Raw genomic sequence first — 13022 nt, forward strand, 5'->3', positions numbered from 1 at the left:
ACATGAGAAAGTGTTCCAAATCTCTAATAATTAGAGAAATGCAAATCAAAACAACTCTGAGGTATCACCTCACACCTAGCAGATTGGCTAAAATGAAAGAAGGGGAGAGTAATGAATGTTGGAGGGGATGTGGCAAAATTGGGACATTAATGCATTGCTGGTGGAGTTGTGAACTGATCCAGCCATTCTGGCTGGCAATTTGGAATCATGCTCAAAGGGCTATAAAAGAATGCCTGCCCTTTGACCCAGCCATACCATTGTTGGGTTTGTATCCCAAAGAGATCATAGATAAACAGACATGTACAAAAATATTTATAGCTGCGCTTTTTGTGGTGGCAAAAAACTGGAAAAGGAGGGTATGTCCTTCAATTGGGGAATGGCTGAACAAACTGTGGTATATGCGGGTGATGGAATACTATTGTGCTAAAAGGAATAATAAACTGGAGGAGTTCCAGGCGAACTGGAGAGACCTCCGGGATCTGATGCAGAGCGAAAGGAGCAGAGCCAAAAGAACATTGTACACAGAGACTGACATACTGTGGTAAAATTGAATGTAATGGGCTTCTGTACCAGCAGCAATGCAATGACACAGGACAATTCTGAGGGATTTATGGTAAAGAATGCTACCCACATTCAGAGGAAGGACTGCAGGAGAGGAAACATATAAGAAAAGCAACTGCTTGAACGCATGGGTCGGGGCGGACATGATTGAGGGTGTGGACTCGAAACTACCACACCAATGCAACCACCAACAATTGGGAAATTGGTCTTGATTAAGGACACATGACAAAACCAGTGGAAAAGTGCGTCGGCCATGGGTGGGGGGAGTGCGGGGGGTGAAGGGGAAAATAGGAGCATGAATCATGTAACCATGTTAAAAATGATTATTAATAAATGTTAAAAAAAAACCCTCTACAAATATAAGCAATGAATTGGCAGTTTGAAAAATATTTTTTAAGTGGACTGCAAAAGTAGCTGGAAGTAGAATAGTCTCAAAGTATTAAGGAAGTAGTCTTCTTGTACTGATCTGAACAGGTTACTTTTGGAATATCATGCTCAAGACTGGACACCACATTGTAGGAAAGGTAATGATAAACTCAAGAGCTCATAGAAGGATAATCAAGATAGCGAAGGGCCTAGAGTTCATGTCATATGAGGGTTGGATGAAGGAATTGGAGGTATTTAGCCTATAGAAGAGGGGTGCTACAATAGCTACCTTCAAGTAACCAATGTTGTTGGGTAGAAAAGATTAAATGTTTAATTTGGTCCAAATGTCAAAGAGAAGCAAATTTAGGCAAATGTCTTCACAATGAGTAATATTCTAAAAAGGAAGATTGTCTCAAGGGTAGTGGTTTCCTTTCACCAGAAGACAAAAGCAAAGACCATTTATTTGGTACTTTTTGGCTCCTTTTCACATGTGGACCAGATGTTTTCTTCCTAGATGACCAGAATTTTCTTCCAATTCTGAAAATCTGATTATGACTTGGTTAGGCCATATCTAAAGTACTATAGTCAATTCTTGGTATACCATTAGAGCAGGGGTTGGCAACAATTGGTTCTCGAGCCATATCTGGCTCTTTCTGCAGGAGCCATAAAGTCAATTTTTTTTCAGGCGCTGTTACAGGAGCGCGCACTGTGAGCACTGTACGGCTCTCACGAAATTACATTTTAAAAAAATGTGGCGTTTATGGCTCTCATGGCCAAAAAGGTTGCTGACCCCCTGCATTAGAGAATAGTCAAAGGAACTTATTTACAAGGACTAGGTCAAAGAATTGAGAATGCTTAGTGTACTCTTCAAACATTTGAAGAGCTGTGAAGTCGAGTAGGGATTAGACCTGTTTTGCTTAACTTTAGATGGAAAGAATTAGGATTGAATGGTAGAAGTTGCAGAGAAAGAATTACTCAATCTAAAGATAAACTTTTAAGAATGAGTTTCCCAAATAGTATTAGCTGTGTTGGCTAAGTGATGAGTTTTTTTTTTCTTCCTTGGAGGTTTGGGATTACAGTTGTCCCTCACTATATCATGGTTCACTTATTGAGGCTTCACTGTATCACAGGCTTAAAAAATCAAATTCTATATTGCTAAGTTTTTGGTATATTGCAGATGAATACCTTACTATATGCCACTACCACTTGTGCAAGTTTGTCATCATGAGATTGTACACTGCTGGCTAGATGGAATGAAAGGAGACCAAACACAGTGCTGTGTTTTGTATTCTGGGTGCTGATCAGCTCAGTGACCATAGCATCCGTCTGTTTGCTCTCCCACTACTATATGGATTTTTACATATCACGAGGGTCCTCCAGAATATAACTTCCATGATAAGTGAAGGGTCACTATATTGTAGAGGGAATTTTAGATAGTTTTTGAAACCTCTTCTCCAATTTTGTGAAGTACCCTAAGGCCTGACCTCAGTAGTTTACAATCGAGGATGAAGCATGTAGAGAAATAACTTTAAGGAATGATGCACTAAGTTTAAAGGGGAAGTATGTGTTAGGAGAAATTTGAGGATAGAGAGTATATTTTAAGTTGGTGTAATTAAGTTTCACGGCAATGTCATCTGAGCTGAACCTAGAAGCAATAGGTAGTGAATCCAATTTGGTTGGAATGAGGGGTTCATCAGAGGCAGATATGTAAGAGAAAAGGCTGGAAAGGCAGGTTGGAGCCATAATTTGGAGAGCAGAATGATCAGAGAATGCATGTGAAACTGCTTTGTTAGCTAAAGCCACAAATGTATACCAATTAAAATACCAACATGTTCGTAAGGAAGTTGGTATTTCTAAGATCATACTATTCACATGCTAAAAATGTGAATTTTTTTACTATCTTCATTGTTTAGGTCCAATTTTTTCCTGCTAGAATATACTCTTTCCAGTTTTCCTTCTGAAGCCACTTAATATAATTGAATGTTTCACAACTTTTAAACCTGGTGGCCATTTCTTAGTAGGTTTTCTCAGTCAGGTTTAGAGTGCATTGATGGCCTCTGAAACCCCTTTCAACAATGAGATTCTGTAAAAAAAAAAAGTTATTTTATGTCCAGTCTGAAAAACACAAAAGGTTTGTAAAAGGGTGTCACAATCAAATTTTATTCAGGCTAACTCCTAAGTTAATCAGGTTGATCTCCCTGATACAGGTTTTTTGCTCATAAATGGAAATAAGCCAATGGTTTGACAGTAGTTCTAAGCAGACAATGTTCTTAGCTACTGCACAATAAATATCATTAGCTTGTTGACAACAGATTTATGAGAAAATACAAATGCCAGATTTTTAGGGGTGAAATATTATACTATCTGTTACTCCTATTAGTAACTATTGGTAAGATTTTTATATAAGTGTAAAATAATACCATCTTATAAATCAGACCACAAATAACTGAAATCCCACTCCTAGCAACTACACTTATTTAACCGTGTTACAAAAGGGATGGAAATTTCAAAAACTGATCTTTTACTAACTTCAACACATGAAGCGACAAATATTTTTTATACTTTGCTTTTAAAAAAAAGTCACATTTATTTGAACAGCCAAGAAAAAAATTGCAATTTATTAAGTATCAACGAAGCTTCGTACTTTTGAAAGCAATTTCGGTGCATGTTCTTCAACAATCACATTCTATGAGGAAAAAACATTAAAAGCCACAAACTTTTTTTAAAAATCTCGGAGTTACAGACATCTTTAATGCAAAATAAAAGACAAAAATTAAACACAGATTTTTTTACTTCCATCCCCAATTTTAAAATATCAGTTGTTTTTCTACAACTCAATGCTAGACTTCAGCATGGAAAATTATATGTATATAAGCACACACACATATATTTGATATACATATGAAGTTATATAGATCAAATATATATAATGTATGTAATGGCAATGAGATGCAATTACTCTGAGGAAGTTTTATTTAGCTAAATACACTACTAAAACTTGAGGAAAAAAGTATTGAACCCAGTTTGTGCATAGTTCATGATCCTCTATAAAACCAGCTTTTGTTGATTTGCCATCTTTCAGGACCCTCTTTTTTTTTTTTTTTTGATAAAACCATTAAAAAGCTAATTAAAAAAAAATGTAATGCACAAGTTTCCTGATCCAAGCAGGCAGGGAGCACAATGTTCATATATATTTTTAAAAACATACTTGAAAGTATGTTATTCCATTGTCTTTCTTCCTTTCAAAACAATCAAAACATTGATCATTTTTAAAACATAAAGCAATTTTTTAAATATATAAAGCACTCTTCAAACATCTATTTCTTTTGAGTCCATTATTTGGTAAATATGTAACTGCTACACATTAGATTAGGTATTTTTTTGTGTCTCTTTTTTGTTGTTGTTTTTTTTTTAGTAATATCTTCAGTGCTAGGAGTTGGGTTTAAAAATACATGAAATGGTGTGGAGTTGCTCCTCGGGAAACCCGGCTTTCCTGAGACCTCTTCCACCATGTGCAAGATAGTGACCACAAAGTTTTCGTCACTTTGACGAAGAGGAAGGAAAAAAATAACAAAAGTACACAACAATGGCCAAAGAAAGGATAATATAACAACACTGTTCAATCCCAGAGCTCTGAAGTAGCATATCTTCATTCTGAAAATAGGTTTCTTTAGCGATGGAAGTCTTTTTTTTTTTTATTCCTTTTAAAATTTTATTTTAAAGTTTGAAGGAGAAAAAAAGGTCTGTAAACAGGTGGGAGCCAAACCACTGACTCCTATAAAAGCAGTCTAAACCTATGTCCCAAGTGCTTGTTTTTGTTCCAGCTTGCAGGGAACCATCCATTCTTTACAAGTATCTATGGCCACAGTTCAAAAAGTTTTTTTTTTTTTTTTAATCTTTATATCCCGAATGGAAAAATGGTGCAATACTCCGGTAATAATTTTCTTGCATTAGTCCACAATAAAAAGCTGCTAAAGGTAGGTATACATATTATTCTCCAGAGATATACATTGTAATTTAAACACAACAACAGAGTCCTTGAGTAAACATTTACACATGAATTGTCGCTGACCCATCCTATTAATTTTTTCAGACATATAGGATTAGCTACGGGAAGGGTGGCTGACACTCAGTGCAAAGTTAGAAGCTAACAACAATTAAACATTTGACCAATGAGGAAAAAAAAAAGCATATACTGAGTAAAAGGGAAAAAAACCCACATTGTTAAATCATTCACACACCTTCTTACACACGTGTACACACACACATACTCTTACACACTCTCTCTCACACACACACACACACACACACACACACACACACACACACACACACCTGTTCCAACACACACATAGTATATGAAGTTAGAAATTTTTTCCTAGAGCCTGTTTCTGTATATTGATGTCAACCTGGAAGTGTAAAATTAGACTTAGAAAGTGTTCACATTTCATTATTGGCCTGCTGGATTCAAGTATTTGCATGTTTGATATGTTTGTTTGTTTTTTTAAACTTTTTCTATTTTGGGGGTTTAAAAAAATGACATGGAAAAGCAACCAAACAAGGGAAATGTGCATAGGCGGATCCCTGGGAGCAGAGAACAGGAAACTCACCACCCTCCCCCATTTAACCTGTACTTAACAGCCATGAGTCACCATTCAGATGCATGACTTTACTGTACCAATGATATAACCATGCTCTATGTCCTTCTGATGACTGGGTCCGCCTCTGGTAATGTGCATAATAGTCACAGGCTCATTTTTAAATAGGCTTTCACTTCTCCCTCCCATCCCCCTCCCCACCTTGATAAAATAACCCTTTCCAGCCCACAATCTGAAAAGTGCCCTTCATGATAGAAACTATTCTAAGCAGCTTTTATACTTAAAAAAATAAAAATATAAAACACAAAACATACCATTTAAACAGAAGACAACATAAAACAAAAAGCCATGGGAAAAACAACCTGTCATTAGCATGTGAAACTGACCAAACATAGCCCATACTGTTTTCATAACAGTTCACAAGGACTTTGGCAGAGTTTCTTAGTCAATATTGGACAGAGGTACTAAAAAAGGGCTGCCAGTCTGATCTATTAAAGCTGGATTCTTCGTGAAGCCCTGGACTGGAAAGGGTTATCCTTTTTTCCTTTAGTGCTGATGATTGTTATTTCCATTTCATTGATCTGTTTTCCTAGATAGACTCTCCACTGAGAAGGTCACCAGGAAGCAGAGTATTTAAAGGTGTAGGGCTTCCAATAACTCTGCCATCATCGGTGCTTGGAGGGCCCCAAAGGCTGCTGGAGTATTGAGGAACACCACCCCAGAGCAGGTCACTGCTCCCTTTGCTTCCTAGGCATGGAGTGTTCCAGTGGCCTGCATCATTTCGCACTAATCCATGAGAACTGTTTGTGGAGCCCATACGAGTCTGATTGGTTCCAGTGTTGGACTGCCAACTGGAGGTGGGAGGCAGTGGTTGGCCTTGTGCTAAGAAACGGTTTACTTCCTCTTCACCAGCAAACTCAGCCAGTATGGTAGTGTTTCCTAGGACACACCTAGAACAAATAAGAATCACAGGATAAAGTAATGAGACCACAATCCTATTTCTGAAAGCATATGCTGATTTTCAATTAAGTAGCTATGGTATCAAAGATTTTTAGAGCTAGAAGAAATAATTTTTGCAGATGAAGAAACAGGGGAAATTAGAAAGGGAAAGAAGCTTGTTTAAGATCATATAGCTAATCTGTAACAGAGCTGAGACTAAAACTCTGGCTTCTTTTCTGCAAGTAGGCATTTAATGGTGCCTCTATTTACATCATGCTATCTTCCACTTAACAACTATGTATAAAAATATGTCCTTGGGACCATTTTTCTTTCCTGGGAAAACAGCAAAGGATTGTGGTATAATACCCATATACTAATATTTCTATATCCTTTTGGTAATTTATCCCTGCTACCCTCAAAACCAACATATGTGTAGTTTTTCATCCCTCACCCCATTTTATCCTTTTCTATCAGCTATCCCTCTCTCAGTAAATTTCCTTCTTTAACAAATGTACAAACTTTTTTAATCTACAAGAACTAGGGGATTATTTATTAAAGGTATAATTTATATGCTGTGCCCTGCCATTCAAGACTAAGACATTTTCTAACCTCAGACTCAAAACTCTACATCTAATTAATTACACTGAACAAGAAGAGTCACTTCAATATTTATCTTTAAGAAAGTTCACACACTTCTTAATTAGGAAAAAAAACATTTAGAATATTTCAGTTAGGGTTAGTTGGGAGAGGATATATTTTAACTATAAATGAAAAATATTTTCTTAAAGAGGCCTTTTCTCAACTGAATGCCAAACTATGCCCAAACAAGAAGCACAGCAATTTAAAACTAGAAGAAAAAAATCAATGTTGTACAGATTTTACATGATAAAAAATCTGATATTTGTTTTACACTGACAAAGAAATTAAGAGAAGAATCATACATATGCAGAGACTTTTGAGCTTTGGCAGCTTCTTCCTTGGAACTATATCGGACCACAGCATTTCCTTGAGTCAGGTTCAGGTGGAATGTAATTAGAGGACCATGTTGCAAACATAAGGTCCTCAGTGTAGAACCATCAATCTAATTAAAGAAAACAGACCAGATGTTACTATCTGCCATTTTTTCTTTAAATAATTTAATTTTATGTTACAGTCATTTCTGTAAGTAATCCCCAACCCGCTGCTAAGAACTTTCCCTTATTTAATTTTAAATGTTTTTTATTTACCAAGAACTTGACAAATATCAACAAACCTGAACATTACCATTTACAAATATGGAACAAAGAAGATCAGGAAAAGAGCCCTCTTTTGTAAAGAAAAACAGTTAAGCAAAAATTTTATAAAATGACATGAAATCAGAATACATAAAAAAAATTTAGAATTACAATCCCAAATACTGTTCCTAAAAAACCTTTAGATGTGTCTGATGCAATTTTGTAGTGCCAATGCAATTTTACATATTCTCTGTGGCTGAATTTTCAAATTGTTTTACAAACTAAAGCTAACCACAGAAAAAGAATAAGACTATAGATCTAGACCTAGACATTATAGATCATCTTAAATGTAACTTCCTATATACAAATCTAATTTATAGATAAAGAAACTGAGATTTAGGAAAGGTTAAGTGAGTTGTCCAAAGTCAGGTAAGCAAGTGATAGAGATGGGACTTAAACCTAGATTGAGAAAAAAAATTCAGTTTATTTTCTCTAATCAAGCTTGTTTACAAAAAGATACTCAGCCAAATTTATACTTCAGAGAACCTAATAGCACTATAAATCTTGGGTTACTTAAAGAATACAAGAGAAAAGTAGTTGGGTGGACACATGATTAGGGAATGGTGACATAATGATACCAGAGAAATCTGATTAGTGAATTAAATTGACATCTTTCCTCTTAAACAGTTAGATTCAATGGGGATCCAAATATAATTAAAGTAGTACTAATAAGTTGCCTTTAATTTTTTTTTTTTGGGGGGGACTGGGCCTAACTCATCTAGGCTGGAATAAAAGCAGTCATTCATGGCCTCAGCATAGAAGCTCTGACCTACTCCATTTACCACCAGGGTTAGTTTGCCCCTCCTTGGGCATCTTTGTGGCTCCTCTTTCTTTTGGGATTCACCATATTAGTGCTAGAATTAGTGCTGATACCCAATCTGCCTCAGCCTATTGCAGCTCAGGACTACAAAACAAGTGACTTTGCCAGCCTCAGGCTCTCCAATAGCAGAGATTATATAGGCATTGAATATGTCACTGTAGTCAACATTAAAAAATATTTTTTGTTTTAAGACTTGTGATTTCATTGGCATAAGGAACTCCTAGAAGAAGAAACTCCTTCTACCAGAGCAAGTTAATAACTTCTTTGCAATTTATAATCTTAAGAGATTTGGCTAGAGCAGTGGTTCCCAAACTTTTTTGGCCTACCGCCCCCTTTTCAGAAAAAATATTACTTAGCCCCCTGGACATAATTTTTAAAAAAGTTTTAATAGCAATTAATAGGAAAGATAAATGCACCTGTGGCTATCACCGCCTCCTTGGATCGCTGCAGAACCCACCAGGGGGCGGTAGCGCCCACTTTGGGAATCACTGGGCTAGAGCAATGACTTTGCCCCAAGACCAGCTTTCAATCTGCTATCTCATGCAGCCTCTCTCTTTAAAAGAATTTAAAGACACAGGAAGAAATTCACAAATATATACTGGCATGTGTCTACTCCTGAGTACCTTTCTGATCTCAACTCTTGAAGTATATCTCAATATTGTATTATTAGTGTCTCTATAAGCAGATCTACTTATTTGTACATCTTAAAGAAAGGAACCTCCTCAGCTAATGTTACTAGCAGGTCAGCCTTGCTAAGCTGATTCTCCTGTGCTGCTCTACATCTTTTATGTTCTGCTTACCTGGGGTGTGAGGTTACGGAGGACCAGCCAACTGCTTGTTCTTCCTGAACTGTCAGTGCTCCACGCAGAACCTGCACAATGACCCCCCCCATCCCACCCCCCACCCCCGGGGGGGGGGGGGAGGGGAACATTGTTAGAAAAGTGGGCAACTAGAAATGTTTATTCTATTTATAGCAACACAGGCCAGCATTCCTTGCTTCAAAACATGTTCTTGAAAACAAAAATCCTCTTCCAAATCCCCAGGGAAATTAAAAAAAAGCCTCAAATATTTTAAGCAATTGTTCTTCACCTATGTACACCAATGATTTTTGCTTCATTCTGTTGCACATAAAAGTTGTCTTGTAAGGTTAGGCATGCAGTACTTTTGAGATCTTTGTACAATATTATAAATGTACAGCACGAAAATATTGAAAACATTATATAGTCCCTTGACTATGCATTGCCTACCTTTTTGTGTTTATTCTTGGCGTAAAGCTAACCCATTACATCCTGAGTCAAGGGTGTTTTTAGAACCATCTTGCCAGTGCCCTCTCTGACCTCATGGTTTCTAAATCCCAGGGTGGCTTTGGAGGGCCTCTGGGATATAGTCTGAAACTCTGTAGTAGTTTAATGGAACCTGCAATCTCTGAATTGGCTTGAAGTCCAATGCATTGTAGAAACCATGATGAAAAAAAAAAAAAGGATACAATGCCCCTGGAGGATCCTGAAATATACTATTCTAAGAATCACGTTAGTAAATGAGCTCACACACTTTCCAATGTTGCAACCCAAAGAATCATGGCATACCAGAGGAGTAAGAGCTGGTCCAGCCAAGTGGACTAGTACCCCAGGTAGAAGAGGGCTTGGTGTTTGTTAAGCCTGGAGGAGGTCTAGTAGGTGCAGTAGTGTTTCTGGGTACCTTCCACAGTTCATGAGACAGAGAGGCTTGTGTGTGAGAAACTGGGCCGGAGGACCATGTGGATTTAATGTCTGACAGTTTACCTATAAAAATCAGAGACATAAAACTTGTTTATACACACATACGAATAATCTGAATCCTAAAACCCTGTTCTGATCAGGATAAAACCATCAAGACATTTCATTAATATGCCAAAACCTGGAACTTTGAAGTAAAAGAATAGCATGATAAATAAATGCAAAATTTTGTAAAACACCTTGGAAGTTAAAAATCATGAATACTATCATTTCAATTTCTGTTTGCAGAGACATTCATAAGCAATAAGGTGCCTACTGTACCAAGAAAACTTCCATTCTATAACAAACTGCTAAATGTAGTAGTTTGCTGAGTTCCCCAACCTGCCATGCCCTCCAGAGCTATTACGAAAACATTCAAACAGTTCAACTTCAGACTTTTGCTAACATGCATCCAATTAATCAAGTTGAAAAGAGGCTAATATAAATTCTTTTGAATGATTTTTATACATTAGTTACCTTTAAAGAAATATCCTGTGTGCCTTAAACTGCTATGTGTTTAACAGTCACACATTTAAAATCCTTTTAATATCATTAAGAAAAAACCCAACATCAGTTATCTTATGAAATAAAAATTAAGAAATCTGAGATAGGTTTTAATTAAGATCACCATAGGAGTCATGATAAAATCCCTCCTGTCCAAATGGTTCAATTCTAGAATGGAAGAGAAACAGAAAATGATAACAGGTGGTTGCCTCAAACATTCTTTCCTTATACCATGCTGTGTTTACTCATAAAAAAGAGCATGAATTTTATCCAATAACACTGCTTACTTCACTTAATGAACAAATAAAATGTAGTTAAGAAAAGCCAACCCTTCCCTCAACTAAACAATAAAACTTGCTGTCTTCCTTGTCAAGACACACCAAAAATTGTGTATTTATTAGTAAAGCATTATTTTTAAAAAGTAGTTATTTTGTGAATTTCTTTAAAAATTCATTAAATGTTATAATAGAAAAAACCACCAGATTATATTTGCTATTTTAAAAGCAGTATAGATAAAATATATAAAATGCTTTAAGATTATAAAGCACTTTATACATACCATCTTATTGGCTCTTCAGAATATCCTTAGGAGGTAGATGCTATTATTATCTCATTTTATAGATGGATGAGAGAGGTTAAGTGATATGCTCAGGGTCACAAAGTATTTGAGGAAGAACTTGAACTTAGATCTTTCAGAATGAAACTACATTACTCTATTCACTATAACACCTAGCTGCTTAAATTTAGCTAATTCTTCTTTTGTGAGTGATTGGTATTGAGACAACATTCCTATACTCATTTGATTTCCCCTCCTCTCAAAATGGATAAAACAGGAAAATTTTGGACAGAAACATAGCACTCCAACCAAATCCTCTCAAGCGTCACATGTATTTATTAAATTGATCAGGGAGGAAGGGGAAAGGGAGTAAGCATTTATATAGTGTGCCAGGCACTATGCTAAGCACCTGGCAAATATTATTTCATTTTATCCTCATAATGACTGGGAGACAGATAGCATTATTAACCCTATTTTACAGCTGAGGAAACTGAAGCATATAGAGGTTAAGTGACTTCCCCAGAGCACGTGTCTGAGGCTACATTTGAACTCAGATCTTTCTGACTCCAGGCCTGGCATGTCATTCTCTTGTGCCACTTAGCTAATTATATAATCAAATTTTAAGTCCTATGTATCTTCTGATCATTTTCCATTTTCCTGGCTTAAAGATCTTCACATTTAACAATATATTTCTCTAAGGTCTCATTAAAAGATGTTGTTTATTTCAAAACTCTGGATTCTAAAATAATATGAAAGTATTTTAGCAAGTATATGTTGAAATAATGGAAAAAGTATTAAGACATTTGGTTCTGAGAAGCAACCATGAGGGTGCACTAAACTACTACCTTTCCTTGATTTCTTAAATGGAATTTAAAGTGGCATACTACATTTTTGAAGAACTATTTTCTTTGAAGGGTTAAAAATCAGCTACATACTATATGGGTACTAATCTAAAAGTTATACCCACTCAGGGAACCAGTAAAAAGATCAGAAGGACCTACCTGAGAGGTTTTTGAAGATTTTTATTCAGGAAGAACAAAAATGCTAAATGAAAACAGAAGCTCATTTTCATACCTGTAACACTAGGTGCGGATGCAATGCTGCTGAAAGAGCTACTGTAGCCAGAGGCACTAAGAGGCCAGGCACTCGATGAAGGCAGCGTGGCATTCTGAGATGATGTTGGGGATGACCCTGCAGAACCAGCAAAGAAGTGACTAAGAAAGCTGGGTCAAATGTTTGCTGTGTCAGCCATCCTCCCTTCAGCAAGTGGGATATAAACTAGGAAAAAAACTTCCCTGGAATTTGTCTATTTTTGGTAAGATAGTCTAAATTCAGTTGGGGGCACTTTCAGGGACATTTCTTTAGGTTGATTTCTATCCCTCCCACCCAGATTTCTGTTCTTAGCAGACAATTATACAGATTTCTTGATTTTCTTGAGTCTAAATTTTGATGCAAAGACCATTAGAATTTTATAACTACCAAATAAGGCAGATTGAAAATTACAAGTCAACCTGTTTTTTCATGCCACACACATAAAACCTCACAAAATAAAGGCCAAAGTTCCTCTTCATATTAAATTTTTATCCCAAAACAGCACTTCTATCTTGATTTTTCCTTTCAAAATATTTATATTTTTCTTTCAGGATCCAA

The 13022-nt window shown here is 36.3% G+C and overlaps 1 protein-coding gene across 1 annotated transcript in view; it reads right to left on the reverse strand.

Moving 5' to 3' along the window:
- Positions 1–5289: 5289 nt before the first annotated feature.
- The window catches only part of TNRC6C (trinucleotide repeat containing adaptor 6C), a 176268-nt gene continuing 168535 nt past the window's right edge, over positions 5290–13022 (reverse strand). Inside the window, exons 18-22 of the mRNA XM_044675761.1 lie at positions 12447–12563; positions 10145–10339; positions 9359–9429; positions 7406–7545; positions 5290–6475 (exon numbers count right to left, since the gene is read on the reverse strand). Coding sequence (XP_044531696.1) covers positions 6115–6475; positions 7406–7545; positions 9359–9429; positions 10145–10339; positions 12447–12563 — 884 coding nt within the window. The 3' untranslated portion in view covers positions 5290–6114. The remainder of the gene's footprint in view (positions 6476–7405; positions 7546–9358; positions 9430–10144; positions 10340–12446; positions 12564–13022) is intronic.

Source organism: Gracilinanus agilis, chromosome 4 (genome assembly GCF_016433145.1).
Source record: "Gracilinanus agilis isolate LMUSP501 chromosome 4, AgileGrace, whole genome shotgun sequence".
In the NCBI taxonomy this organism is placed as follows: domain Eukaryota; kingdom Metazoa; phylum Chordata; class Mammalia; order Didelphimorphia; family Didelphidae; genus Gracilinanus; species Gracilinanus agilis.